The sequence below is a fragment of the Hyla sarda genome, chromosome 10 (assembly GCF_029499605.1).
Source record: "Hyla sarda isolate aHylSar1 chromosome 10, aHylSar1.hap1, whole genome shotgun sequence".
Taxonomy (NCBI): domain Eukaryota; kingdom Metazoa; phylum Chordata; class Amphibia; order Anura; family Hylidae; genus Hyla; species Hyla sarda.
Genome location: NC_079198.1, coordinates 74,432,971 through 74,448,119, shown reverse-complemented (window position 1 = coordinate 74,448,119; position 15,149 = coordinate 74,432,971). Strand labels below are relative to the sequence as shown.

Below are 15,149 nucleotides of genomic sequence, written 5' to 3'. Positions count from 1 at the left end.
ACTAAAGCAAAAAATATGCCTTCAGAACTTGCTTACCAAAGCAAACAATGATAAATGTCCCCATTGTGTTTTCCGTGACGGATCTGCGCTTACATTCTGCCATAAGCAGGCCGAACTAGGAGATCAATAATAATATGTATTTTTTATTTATTTTTTTTCTTAAACAACACTGATCACATTACAAAGGCATGCTGCTAATGGAGGCTCTCAGGACTATGGCTACAGGAAAAATACAATGCCAATGGTGTACTTCCAGAGCTGAGATTCCTCTACAAGGACATTTTTTACATGGAAACACATCTCGCATGCAAGAGAATGACTGGACCAAAGTTCAAGTTTTAAAACTAGGGAATTCCCCATATCCCATATTGAAAATGGCACTTTATACACAGTATATTAAAGTCCACATGGAAGTTTAAAGTAAGTGCTTTCATTCTTTATAGAATGGAGTCCCATTTTAAGGCACAGTGTACCGTATAGTTTTCAGTCAATAAGCCCCAAGTTCATGCAGAATTATTTTAAGTTCTGGGATATTTCTGTCCACAGTGACTCCAGTTTCCCCTGTATTTCCTCTACTGAAGTCACTGTGTCATGTAATTCTGATGTAGCAGGAGACAATTTGAACTTCATCTCCTCCATTTCCATATTAATAGTATTGGTGAAGTGTTCAATCTGCAAATGCGTATTCCTCTGAAACTCCTCCACTTCTCTCTGCACCTGAGCTGCCATCTCTTCCACATAGGGCGCTACAGGTTCACCTGGCTGACTGTCTGGTAACCTTTCTCTCATATTTCGGGGATATGTCCCAAGTTGTTCTTTCAGTGCATCCAAGTTTTTATGGATTTTCTCATGCAAGTTATTTGCGTTCTGAGTCAATTTACGAGATAGTTCTTGTACTTGAGCGGTTAATTTTTCCTGGGAGGTCAGAGCATGAGGAGATAGATTTCCATGGAGTTCTTCAATTGCATGATGGATCTCTGCTAATAGTCGCTCTCCCAGTGGAAGCAGCACTTTTCTTACCTTCTCTGTTTGCAGATTGATTTGGTCTTGAACGTTTTCCGCTAGCTTACGTGGTGCTCCATTGCTTGCAGGGTCTTTGCTGAGGCTAAACTGTGCAATAAACTCCTTGGCTCCCCAAGTCACGTGATATTTTAGTTCATTAGTGTAAGGCACCAAGCGGTTTTGCACTTGTTCCAAATTCTTGGTGATCTTCTCGTGCGCTTCATCTATAAATGGGTAAATCTTCCTCCGGATGTCCTGTAGTTCCCTACGTATTAGCTTACGCAGCCCATCTGAGTCTTCATACAAGTGCTTCTGGAGTCCACTCTTCAACGGACTAAAGATATTGCCTACGTAGTTTACTCCATTTTGAAAACTGTTTCTAAAGACGCTGTTGAGGAAGGAAATTAAAGATTCATTTTCAAATGTGATTTTTTCAAAATAAATTTTATGCAAATGTCTTACTTTTTTATTGATTAAACCAATTTTTCTTCTTACCATAAGTTTGTACTAACATTTACAATCCCTTATTTATTCCTTATATTTCTTACCTATTTTTTGTCCCCGCATAGCCACCCGTAAATCTGCTCCTAATCTGAAACCACATTCCACTTCCTGGTGCTGGAGCCCAGGACGTCTGAGTCAATCACTGGTCGAGACGGGACACGGCTGTGGCCAGTGGTTGGATGAGTGTCAATGGGTCTGGCTAGTGATTGGCTGAACAGCACTCTGATGTCCTGGCAGAGGTTACCACAAGTATAAGTGGAGCCAAGGGTGCATTCACACCACATTTAGCTAATACGGTCACTGGATCCGGTAGGTAGATGTCAAAACTGTCCGCTACCGTATGCCCGCTGAACCCGGCCCGCATCTCATTCATTTGAATGAGCCGACTGGAGTCAAATAATGACTCTGGTTGGCTCATTTTTGCACAGTATCCAGTTTTTTAGCCGGACTGAAAACTTACACTTACTGAGCCGTCTAAGGAGGAGAACAATAGCACCATCTAGTGGGCATTAAGAACACAATACCCAGTACTCAGCATGATTTTTTGAAAAAAATTTGTATTTGTTGCCCGGGCATTCTCCCAATTTTGAAAAGTACTAATAAAATCTAGTTTTAGAGGTGGGTCTTTAGTTAAAGGGATTATCCAACAAACGGAATTAGAAAAAAACAAAACAAAAAGATCAGCATAGGACATTAACCTTACTTCTATTATTCTACTGTGACCTTTGTATCTCCTGTACGTGGCTCTAATACACCTTTCTGTCCTCTTAAGTTCCCTTACCCGCATGCTGTCTTTAAACTACAGGTCCCAGCATTCTTTGCTGCCACTCTGTGCTCACTTCCTCCTAACTGCCATGTTCTGCACCAGTCCCTTGGCCCGCATGCTCGCAATGTTACTAATCAACCATTCCCATCCTGCTTTCATCTGCTGTACTATATAGCAATGATTCCCAAAATGGGGGCCAAACATTCCCAAAAAGTCAAAATGTGCATGTGTGGAGTTGAAGTTTTAAAGTTTTTAAACAGCTGAAGGCACCCTTTTTGGAAAGCACTCCTACACAGTATAAAAATATATACACCAAACTCCAAAAATGATCTGGACAAAATTATTGGCACCCTTAACTTAATATTTGGTTGCACACCCTTTGGAAAAAATAACTGAAATCAGTCGCTTCCTATAACCATCAATAAGCTTCTTACACCTCTCATCCGCAGTTTGGTGTGACATTATGTTCAATTTGCTTTTTTTCTCCTTTTTTTTTGGTTTAGTTCCAATACACACAAAGGGAATAAATATGTGTATAGCAAAACATGTGTTACTGCAATCCTTTTCTGTGAGAAATACTTTCAGGGGTGCCAACATTGACTGTATATATATCATAAGTATATAGTATGCATATATATATAGATAGACAGAGATATATCTGCCCAATAAAGCTCTTCTAAAACATAATATACATAGATTGTATATATAAATTACATATACACACATATATATTTGAATAAAAATACGTATACACACATATGTATTTTTTCATATAAGTAATTGTGCGTATTAGATAGATATCTTTTATATATATATATATATATATATATATATATATATATATATATATATAGACAAAGAATAAGTCAGCCAGCACTTTAGTTGATACCAAACTATTATATGGACCTGGGCTACAGGTGCACGCTACTAGGCTAGATATACAGCAACAGAAGAATGCAGCAGCACACTGCCAGCACAAGGATATAGGTGAAACATGAAAATGCGAGCTAAGTGCCTCACTATTTCATAGTTTCACATTTGCATCTATTACACCATAGCTGTATAGCTCTCCATGTTTTATCTGCATTTTCATGTTTCACCTATATCCTTGTGCTGGCAGTGTGCTGCTGCATTCTTCTGTTGCTGTATATCTAGCCTAGTAGCGTGCACCTGTAGGCCAGGTCCATATAATAGTTTGGTATCAACTAAAGTGCTGGCTGACTTATTCTTTGTCTGTATTGCACATACGGGGGAGTGGCTACCTCCATGTTGGCCTTGCACCCCACCCACCTCTATCAGGTGTGTATATAAGGTGTCTTGGATGTTCCAGACCCTGCCATGCTTACTGAACTGTTCACACAGAGGCATATTCACAGTGTAGGGTCCGTCCCAATGAGGCCACCTTATCGCGGTGGGACGGTCCAAGCTATTTGACCGCCGGCGGAGACAAATTTGCGAGCTAAGTGCCTCACTATTTCATAGTTTCACATTTGCATCTATTACACCATAGCTGTATAGCTCTCCATGTTTTAACTGCATTTTCATGTTTCACCTATATCCTTGTGCTGGCAGTGTTCTGCTGCATTCTTCTGTTGCTGTATATATATATACAGTGGTCCCTCAACATACGATGGTAATTTGTTCCAAACTACCCATCGTTTGTCGAATCCATCGTATGTTGAGGGATCCGTGCAATGTAAAGTATAGGCATCTGTACTCACCTGTCCCCGTCGCTCCGGACCAGGTCCTCACCGCTCCCACTGCTGTTCCAGGGGCTCCTAATGCTGTTCCACTGCTCCGGTGTCTTCTTCACGATCCTCCGGTGTCTTGCGCATCTTCTGCAGGGTCCGGGCCTTGCTTTCCGGTGACGTTATTACGCTGCTGCGCCGGCGCGGCGTGCGTAGTGACGTAATAACGACGCCGGAAAGCAAGGCCCGGACCCTGGAGAAGATGCGCAAGACACCGGAGGATCGCGAAGTGGACCCGGAGCATTGGGAATAGGTAAGTGAACCTGCTGGGGCACATTACACTGCTATCCGACAGCAGCTTAAGCATTTTGCGCTGTCGGATAGCAGTTAATGCGATGGCCCCGACATATAAAAGCATCGTATGTCGATTTTATCATATGTCGGGGCCATCGTAGGTCGGGGGGTTACTGCATATATATATATATATATATATATATATATATATATATATATATATTTTTTTTTAAATATATTATATATAATCAGTGTTTCCCAACCAGGGTGCCTCCAGCTGTTGCCAAACTAAAACTCCTAGCATACCCAGCCAACCAGAGGCTGTCCAGGCATGCTCGGAGTCGTAGTTTTGCAACATCTAGAGGCACACTGGTTGGGAGTCATGTTGTAAAGAAGGCCTGGCTTACCAGAGAGATGCTGCACTATGCCAGGCCCTAGAGCAAGTTGCAGGCTCCGAGGTCCAAGCCTTAAAGGTAGTATGGTCCAGGACTCAGAGGTAACGTAGTTGACTATAGCTCTGCTTTATAAGAGACACACACACACTTCTCTGCTTCATAAGACACACACACACACAGCTCTGCTTTATAAGACACACACACACAGCTCTGCTTCATGAGACACACACAGCTCTGCTTCATAAGACACACACAGCTCTGCTTCATAAGAGACAAACACACAGCTCTGCTTTATAAGAGACACACACACACTTCTCTGCTTCATAAGACACACAGCTCTGCTTCATAAGAGACACACAGCTCTGCTTCATAAGAGACACAAACACACAGCTCTGCTTTATAAGAGACACACACTTCTCTGCTTCATAAGACACACACAGCTCTGCTTTATAAGACACACACACACAGCTCTGCTTCATGAGACACATACAGCTCTGCTTCATGAGACACACACAGCTCTGCTTCATAAGAGACACACACTTCTCTGCTTCATAAGACAGACACACACACACAGCTCTGCTTTATAAGACACACACACAGCTCTGCTTCATGAGACACACACAGCTCTGCTTCATAAGAGACACAAACACACAGCTCTGCTTTATAAAAGACACACACTTCTCTGCTTCATAAGAGACACACAGCTCTGCTTCATAAGAGACACACAGCTCTGCTTCATAAGAGACACACAGCTCTGCTTCATAAGAGACACACAGCTCTGCTTCATAAGAGACACACACAGCTCTGCTTCATAAGAGACACACATTGCTCTGCTTCATAAGGGACACACACTGTTCTGCTTCATAAGACACACAGCTCTGCTTCATAAGAGACACACAGCTCTGCTTCATAAGAGACACACACAGCTCTGCTTCATAAGAGACACACACAGCTCTGCTTCATAAGAGACACACATTGCTCTGCTTCATAAGGGACACACACTGTTCTGCTTCATAAGAGACACATACTGCTCTGCTTCCAAAGACACACACCCACAGAGAGCTCTGCTTCATAAGACACACACACACTCACACAGAGCTCTGCTTCATAAGACACACACACACACACACAGAGCTCTGCTTCATAAGAGAGAAACACACACACAAAGCTCTGCTTCATAAGAGACACACACACACAGCTCTGCTTCATGAGACAGACAGACACACAGCTCTATTTCATAAGAGACACTAACACACAGCTCTGCTTCATCACACAGACAGACAGACAGACACACACACATCTCTGCTTCATAAGAGACACAGTTTGTCTCATCACACATTAAGATCTCTCCTGCTTCCCCTATATTTTACACTTCCTCCAAACACAGCGTCCTCTTCTGTCTCTCCTCTGCTCAGCTAAAGATTTCTGCAGCCAAGTCCCCACTGCCACTAAGCTCCCTCACTCCCTCAGAACTATCAGATCTTATTGTGCAGATGCTTCAAGGGGGCGTGACTTACATGGACTCAGAGACAGAACTGCAAGCCAGGCCCCCAGCATAAAAGTCACATGACCTCTGTCTCCAAGGGTGGGGGCCAGAGGCAGTTAGGAGAAGAAAGCAGAGACAGAGTGGATGCAGGATAGCTTATTTTGCTGCATTTCGCCTGATTGGTGCTTTATAAAGCTCTGCAACGGTGCATTACTTATAAATACTTGCTTCGGAAGATATATTTATCATTACATGAGGGAATGAAATAAATTATATTTTACTTAACTGGACTACCCCTTTAAGGGTCTTTTTCCCCTATGGGGGTCTCCCCCCAATGGGATCTGTTTTCTGTTAACCTGCCCAACATGCATATTTTAATATGGATTTTGTGGCAAAATGTGCATGTAATATACATTGTGATATACATTGACTTCAATTGGATCTGCGGGGGATTTTCGGCAACGGATGTTCTGCTGTCGATAATCTGCCATGGAAAGCGCAACCCTATTCAAACTTGCAGTGGGAAACACACTGCCAGTTCACAATAAAATCTACTTGTGTGAACGGGCCCTAAGGGTCAGTTCACACAGGCAGATTTCCTGCAGATTTTCCATAGCATATTTGCTACCATTGACTTCAAAGGGTCTGCAGGGTCTTTGCCAGCATTCCATGTGGTCAGAGACAATATGTCATAAGTGACATGGTCTCCAGGGGGCGTGGCTATGCTGTAGTGGGTGGTGGATAGCATTACTTCAGTACATTCCTTCCACCCTGCTATCTACCCACCCACTGCAGCATAGCAACGCCCCCTGGAGACCATGTGACTTATGATATATTGTCTCTGGCCGCATGAAATTCTGTGAAAATAAAATAAAAAGACCTGCACTACATCACTTCTGGGTGTGAGTATAATGCATGAAAACAAGACAGAGCAGCGCTTGGAGGTATATATATATATATATCTAATGTTTATATTTATAATATCAATTAAACTCTATGATAAATCCACACACACAGTGAGCTCCAGGAGGTACCAACTGAAATTCCTTTACCAGGGGATATAGGTATTAGAAAGCCTTCCCTAAATGTGACCTTCTGCCCTAATAGATGCCCTAAAAGAGACAACCACTTGGTGTCAAGGATTATATGAATTTTTTGGGAGTTAGCCAGGTCTTAAAGGAGTAGTCTACTGAAAAGAATCTTGGGTTTGTTGTGCCCAGGCTGGTAAAAAAAAAAAAAGAAAACAAATTTTAACTCACCTTCCTCCGTTCCCCCGTAGCTTCGCTACAGCGGTCCGGTCTTCTGCTTTCTTCCGTGTGCCCAGATCACACTGCAGTCGGGACATCGCTGCGGCCAGTGATAGGCTGAGCGCAGTGTGACGACAAGCTGGGTTAAAGTTTGTATTCTTTTTATTTTATTTTTTGCAGCCCGGGCACAACGGATTCAAGATACTTTTCAGTAGAGTACTGCTTTAAAGAAGTTTTCCATGACTATAAAAATACTGCTGCTTTCTTTAAAAACAGCACTAGAGCTGTCCTCAAGCTATGTGTGGTAGTACAGATCTTCTTCATTCACTTCAACTGAACTGAGCTGCAATACCACATACGAACTTAGGACATGAGTGGCGCTGTTTTTGGAAAAAAACTGCCATGTTTCTATAATCCTGGATAATCCTTTTAAATTCTACCATACCTAAATCTCTCTTCCCTTCTTTACAGATTCACTAAATTTGGGATAAACTCACCTGACTTCTGTTGCTGAATCCTTATGAGGATTCCATTCATTCTTCTCGGTGGCCAATTGACTGAAATAATCCCAGAATCCACTTCTTGTATAATCAGCATGGCAGCCTGGCAAGGAAGAAGTCACATTAAGGTGGAATATATAATTGAACATTATTATAGCTTCAATTAACATGCAAAGATAGCACAGGATCCTGTACATAAGACAACTACCTACTCTCTATTACAGAAGGGCTGATTTCAAACAACATGCAGTATCTTTATACTGAAAATGTGTATATGTTGTTCACACTGCATTAAAAATACAGATTTTATTACCACATCATTTTGAAATGTTAGCCAATTTTATTTTCCGTATGGATTTTTTTATTTTTTATTTATATTTAGTTTCATTTACTGTACAGTATATTAAGTTTCATTTATATTTAGTTTCATATTTGTTGTTCAGAGTGGTGATTGGCCAGACGGTACCTGCCAATATACCTGCTGAGGGGCAAATACACTGCTCAAATAAATAAAGGGAACACTTAAACAACACAATGTAACTCCAAGTCAATCACACTTCTGTGATATCACACTGTCCACTCAGGAAGTAACACTGATTGAAAATCAATTTCACATGCTGTTGTGCAAATGGAACAGACAACAGGTGGAAATTATTGGCAATTAGCAAGATAACCCCAATAAAGGAGTGATTCTGCAGGTGGGGACCACAGACCACTTCTCAGTTCCTTTGCTTCCTGGTTGATGTTTTGGTCACTTTTGAATGCAGGAGGTGCTTTCACTCTAGTGGTAGCATAAGACTGAGTCTACAACCCACACAAGTGGCTCAGGTAGTGTAGCACATCCAGGATGGCACATCAATGCTGTGGTAAGAAGGTTTGCTGTGTCTTTCAGCGTAGTGTCCAGAGTATGGAGGCGCTACCAGGAGACAGGCCAGTACATCAGGAGACATGGAGGAGGCCGTAGGAGGGCAACAACCCAGCAGCAGAACCGCTACCTCTGCCTTTGTGCAAAGAGGAGCAGGAGGAGCACTGCCAGAGCCCTGCAAAATTACCTCCAGCTGGCCACAAATGTGCATCTGTTCACTCAAACGGTCAGAAACAGACTCCATGAGGGTGGTATGAGGGCCCGACATCCACAGGTGGGGGTTGTGTTTACAGTCTTAACACAGTGCAGGATGTTTGGTATTTGCCAGAGAACACCAAGGTTGGCAAATTTGCCACTGGCGCCCTGTGCTCTTCACAGATGAAAGCAGGTTCACACTGAGCACATTTCTTTGGGGGGCTACACAGCCCTCCATGTGCTTGCCAGAGGTAGCATCTTGCTCCATCCACCAACGCCACGCTGCACCACAGACTGTACAGGAGTTGGTAGATGCTTTAGTCCAGGTCTGGGAGGACATCCCTCAGGAGACCATCCACCACCTCATCACAAGCATGCCCAGGCATTGTAGGGAGGTCATACGGGCTCGTGGAGGCCACACACACTACTGAGCCTCATTTTGACTTGTTTTAAGGACATCACATCAAAGTTGGTTCAGCCTGTAGTGTGGTTTTCCACTTTGATTTTGAGTGTGACTCCATATCCAGACCTCCATGGGTTCATAAATTTGATTTCCATTGATAATTTTTGTGTGATTTTGTTGTCAGCACATTCAACTATGTAAAGACGAAAGTATTTCATACGATTAGTTCATTCATTCAGATCTAGGATGTGTTATCTTAGTGTTCCCTTTATTTTTTTGAGCAGTGTATGAATCAGGGATGTGAAGTTAGTATTCACATCACTGGCCGGCTGGAGTACAGAGTAAGGATGTAGAGTGCTGCAGCATGCCGCCCGCATCTCAGGAATATAAGTGCCGATCACAACAGGTCTCAAGAGTTACACCCAGGGCGATCTGTCCTTAGTGCAGATACTACTACTCCCAACATGGAACACACTCTGTTCCATGCTGGAAATAGTAGTAGGAACTAAATAATGTGCGGACATATCGTTTAAAAAACACATTACACTGTACTGATTTTACATTAAATTAATAAAAGGCTTTAAATACATTATTAAGAACAAAGTTAACTAAAACATTGAAGAATAAATTATAATTTAAAAATCAATCACATAAACCCCTTAGCCATTTTTATTATCGTCGGGTGCATTTTTCAGTCCCTGTTCACTCACATTATTAATAAACAATTCATTCCCTACTGTATCTTATTTTTAAAGCTTTTACATTTTTTTTTTTTTTATACTCAATAAAATTCATAAAAAATGCCCACAGGGAAACTACCAAAGGTGCAAACAATGCAATTTCCACACAAAGTGAAAGATGCCAGAAAAAAATGCCAAAATGCCAGGGAAATTCACTGGTTTTGTAAAAAAAAAAAAAAAAAACTACAGAAAAAAAGGGCCAGAAAAAAATACTCTAACCTAGTCATGGTCATGAAATAGACTCACAGGTGCATTTTTACAAAATATAACTGTCCTACTCCTGTGTGTATATCATGTAACCAGGACCAAATTGTATTTCCTGAAAGTAAACAATGATTCTAGTGGATGAGTGCAAGCAGAGATCTCTGAAATCATAAGGGACTGTTACGCAATTTAAAATACGATAAAAGGAAAACGGTATTAATAACATTTTCTGGTGAATTTGGGTTAGTGTACAATACCCATTGACTGTAGTACTGTAAATAATTGTGTACATACATGGGACACAGAGCTTTACTGATTTGCACCCATGGGTTACTAGAGAGCTAGGTCTGCTTTATGTCACTACTTACCAGTTAAAGCTATGATCAGAAGCAGACACAAGACTTCCTCACGTGCCATTTGGTAGCTTCAGTCTGAATTCTCAATTTAGAAATTTACACAATGTAGAAACCTTAAATAAAAAATGATAAAAAGGTTAATATATGGTAAAAAATAAATATGGTATAGAACTGCTAGATCAATGTGATCCCTTAAAATAATTCTCCATCTGGGTTCATTTATGATAGATATGATATTGTCCTCACTCATATGACAATGTAATATAAATATATACATTATTATATATAACAGAAAAAGGCAGCACTCCCGTTTGTAGTGAAAACACTACAGCCGAAACGCTGTCTGCATCATTGTGTAAATTACAAGTTTGTTTTCACTACAAACGGGAGTGCTGCCTTTATCTGTTATATACAAGTTGGATCCAGGACACCGAGGCTCCATTGTGCTTGCACCCAACTTCTATTTGACGCTTTTTTTTTTTTTATGTGCTGCTTCTATTTGGACCATTACATTATTATATAGCTATTCTTATTTATTAACAAAGTAGTGTCTTTTAGAGTTATGTTCCTCAAACAGTAACTCTCCAGTGACTTAGGGTATACTGGGAGGTCTAGTTGTAACTGGAAAACCCCTGGGTTGATGAAAAGTACCCTAGTGATGCCGAACTGAGATTTGTAAGCTAATATGCTATGTAGCAATTCCTATTGGGAATATTATAACTTGCAAATTTTTTAGTTTCCCGGCGTGTATAACATTGTACTTATAAGGCTAGGTTCACATTGCAGTTCCCATCGGCTTTTATTTTGAGCCGATGGGACCCTAAAACGGGTCGGATGCAAACGGCTACTATCGGGTCCCTATGGACTCCATTCACTTGCATCGGTTCCGTTGGCGATCCGGTAATTTTACAGGAATTTAGCGGAGAAAATAATAGTGCTTGCGCAATTTTTTTCTCCGCTAAACTCTGGTCTTCTGGCCAGATTGCAGACGGAACTCCGAATAGCGGAGGCCTAAGGTGTCATGAATAGTGAAGCCTCAGCAAGCACCTGTTGTATATAGGCATTTCCAACAAATTTACCTTATTAAGAAATTGTTATATATGCAATACTGAAATGATACATCTAATAGATAGTCCTAAACTGTAGTGGTTTCTTAGTGATCTTATATAGACTTCTTTTATAGGTACAGATATAGAGGTAACAAACACTCAAAGGCCCCGCCGTCCCATAAGTAGACATTCACACAGTGCATTTTGAAGTAATTAAAAAGCATGAGATCTATTTCTTTTCATCATTTGTTTCATAAAATGCAATACATATGTGAACACACCTTGTAACACATTTATTCTTTATAATAAAATATTATTTAATTACACAATATTACATTTTAACTCACATTGGATTACCTTAGCCATTAAGTTCATGTCATTTTACACATATGTATATATTTATTCTTGTTTACTCTGTTACTATATGACAATGTGATTAGATAGAGGGAAATAAAAGCTGATTCTTACCTGCCAAACAGTAAAATCCCTTCCCTGCTCAATGACAGATCTTGGACTGACAAGGAGGTCTTATTGGCGTCATGCTTTATCGCTCCCACTTTAAAGCACTAGTTAAAGGTAACCGGTCTGGTGACGCCTTTTCAGCAGTGGTGTGAACAAGGTTTCCTCGAAGAGGTGTCGTCAGCACCTGATTTCAAGGGAAATACACAAATAACTGTTTGAAGGTACGAAAAGACCACAAGGAGGCAGTAGTTCCTGTGCATCATAATATTGCACTGAAACCTTAGCCTAGCCCAGTGTTTTCCAACCAGAGAGCCTCCAACTGTTGAAAAACTACAACTCCCAGCATGCCCAGACAGCCAGAGGCTGTCTGGGCATGCTGGAAGTTGTAGTTTTGCAACAGCTGGAGGCACCGTGGTTTTAAAACCCTGGCCTTGTAGATTGAGAAGGAATACAAATATTCTATCATATGTCTGACACCTTTACCTCTGGATTCCCCCTTTCTACAGAGGCATACTAAGTTATTTTACTTTATATATTATAATGTAGAATTAATATTTAAAGGGGTATTCCTCTGGAAAACATTTCTTTTTTTTATTTTTATCAACTGGTGCCAGAAAGTTAAACAGATTTGTGTATTACTTCTATTAAAAAATCTTAATCCTTCCAGTACTTATCAACTTCTGTATGCTCCACAGGAAGTTCTTTTCTTTTTGAATTTCCTTTCTGTCTGACCACAGTGCTCTCTGCTGACACCTCTGTCCATTTTAGGAACTGTCCGGAGCAGGAGAGGTTTGCTATGGGGATTAACTCCTACTCTGGACAGTTCTCAAAATGGACAGAGGTGTCAGCAGAGAACAGTGTGGTCAGACTGAAAGTGAATTCAAAAAATAAAGAACTTCCTGTGGAGCATGCAGAAGCTGATAAGTACTGGAAGGATTAAGATTTTTTAATAGAAGTCATTTACAAATCTGTTTTTCTTTCTGGCACCAGTTGATAGAAAAAAAAATTCCAGTGGAGTTCCCCTTTAAAGGGGTACTCCGGCGCAAAGACATCTTATCCCCTATACAAAGGATAGGGGATAAGATGCCTGATCATGGGGGTCCTGCCACTGGGGACCCCCACAATCTTTCATGCAGCACCCCGCTATCATCAGCCTCCGGAGCGAACATCGCTCCTGGTCTGATGAATCATGATCGCAGCCGTAGTGTCTCCCCCCCTCAATGCAAGCCTATGGGAGGGGGCATGGTGGCTGTCACACCCCCTCCCATAGGCTTGCATTGAGAGGGCAGAGTGTGACATCACTGCTCCACCCCCGTGTGAAATCATACTCCGCCCCCTCAATGTAAGCCTATGGGAGGGGGAGTGACAGCCGTGACATCCCAATACTCCGGCCCCCGTGATCGTGATTCATCAGACCCAGAGCGATGATCACTCCGGAGGCTGATAGCGGGGTATGGAATGAAAGATTGTGGGGTGTCCAGAGGCGGGACTCCCATGATCAGGCATCTGATCCCCTATCCTTTGTATAGGGGATAAGATGTCTTAGGAACGGAGCCCCCCTTTAATCTGACAACAAAAAGTATTGTACCACTCTTTCAAATGCCATATTATATATGCTTCTAATACATACCTAAAGTGTGTATTCTGAAAACTTGATTATTGGGGGTCTCGTATGTTAAGACCCCCACCGATTGCTTAAATGAAAGAGCAGAAGCTGTCTCTCTTTAATAGCTTGGAAGTCCAAGGAAATTTCACTGCAGCATTGATTTCAATGGGATTCTGCTGCACTGTGCACACGGCGGAAACTTCTGCCGCAGAAATTCCAATCCCGGCATCCCCAGAAACATTGAACCTGTTCTTGCAGATTTCATTCAGAAATGCATTGCCATTTATGGAGACGCCACATTTCCGTGCGGTCTTAGTGCTGTCGAATCAAGTAAATGTGCGGAATGCCCACCCATATTTTTCGGCACACTTTCGGCCATGTGAACATGGACATGGAGTCCATCTTTAGCTAGCGAAGAAAGATAGCTGAGCAATTTTGCCCCTACATCTTTGCCATCAGTAGACATCTCAGGCCCCAGGTCCCCACTTCTGGCATGTCTCTATAACATGTCAAACGTTTTCTAAAAGTACAGTTACACTAAAAAAGAACTGTCTCCTAAGGCAAGACCTTTTGTAATATGGTTGCTTAAACATTTTTAAATATTTAATAAAGAAAATGGCTTCTGAAAATCCCCCCCACTAGGGATCCCCATACCTTCTGGGACACTAACCAGTCCTGCAGCAGCATCAGCTTGTCTATGAGTCATGGACAAGAGATGACTAATGGACAAGGCTGCATGAGCAGACACACCAATCACCTCCCACCACCACAAGAGAGGGACACGCCCCCTTCCCACCACACACCAATCACTTCCCACCATCACAAATAAGGGACACGGACCCTTCCCCTGAGAGGATTTCTTACACTCTGAGCTAATGAAAGAGGTATATTTTTTTAAATAATAAATACAGGTAATAGAGGCATAAAAATTACATGTACATGTTCAGGATTAGGTACTAAGTAACATTTTTGTTTGGGAGGTGAGGGGGTGGGATGTGACAGGTAGACTTTAAAAAAAAAAAAAAAAAAAAAAACAACCTGGGCAGCGACCTGCTGTTAACACCAAATTCTTGGCAAACAGAATATCAAAGACATCCATATATATCCAAAAGGTATATGCACAGGGGTTTGTGTTATCAGTCAACCCATTTAACATGGTGCCACACCAAACAGCAATAAATGAAGAGTAGGGATTACTAGTGCTGATATTCAGGCTATTCACATGCTTCTCAGTATTTTGGCCCCTCTGTAAATATTTGTTTTGACTTGTTGAGAAAGAATTTTTTTAAAAGGTAATACTATTCAAGAATAGTCTTTCTTCATAAGGGTCCATCATGCATTAGCCAAATATGGCTGGGTTCACCTATGACCGGCATCCGGCATAGGT

The 15,149-nt window shown here is 41.5% G+C and overlaps 1 protein-coding gene across 2 annotated transcripts; it reads right to left on the bottom strand.

The window, feature by feature from the left end:
* Positions 1-178: 178 nt before the first annotated feature.
* Positions 179-12,461, bottom strand: APOA5 (apolipoprotein A5). Of its 2 annotated transcripts, XM_056543247.1 has the most exons (4): positions 12,163-12,461; positions 10,658-10,758; positions 7,880-7,985; positions 179-1,390 (listed from the first exon to the last, which is right to left on the bottom strand). In XM_056543247.1, exons 2-4 carry the CDS (start codon positions 10,704-10,706, stop codon positions 514-516), a joined length of 1,032 nt encoding a protein of 343 aa, XP_056399222.1. In that variant the 5' UTR covers positions 10,707-10,758; positions 12,163-12,461; the 3' UTR covers positions 179-513. The 2 variants fall into 2 exon arrangements, with proteins under 2 accessions (XP_056399222.1, XP_056399221.1); XM_056543246.1 differs by lacking the exons at positions 10,658-10,758; positions 12,163-12,461 and having other exon boundaries at positions 7,880-8,065.
* Between the last annotated feature and the right edge of the window lie 2,688 nt (positions 12,462-15,149).

Excerpts from the sequence above, each read along its gene's own strand:
- APOA5 (XM_056543246.1), bottom strand. The coding sequence starts at position 8,052 with ATGTTAATTGAAGCTATAATAATGTTCAATTATATATTCCACCTTAAT. Across the intron at positions 1,391-7,879 it reads GATTCAGCAACAGAAGTCAG|CGTCTTTAGAAACAGTTTTC; the intron begins GTGAGTTTATCC and ends CTTCCTCAACAG.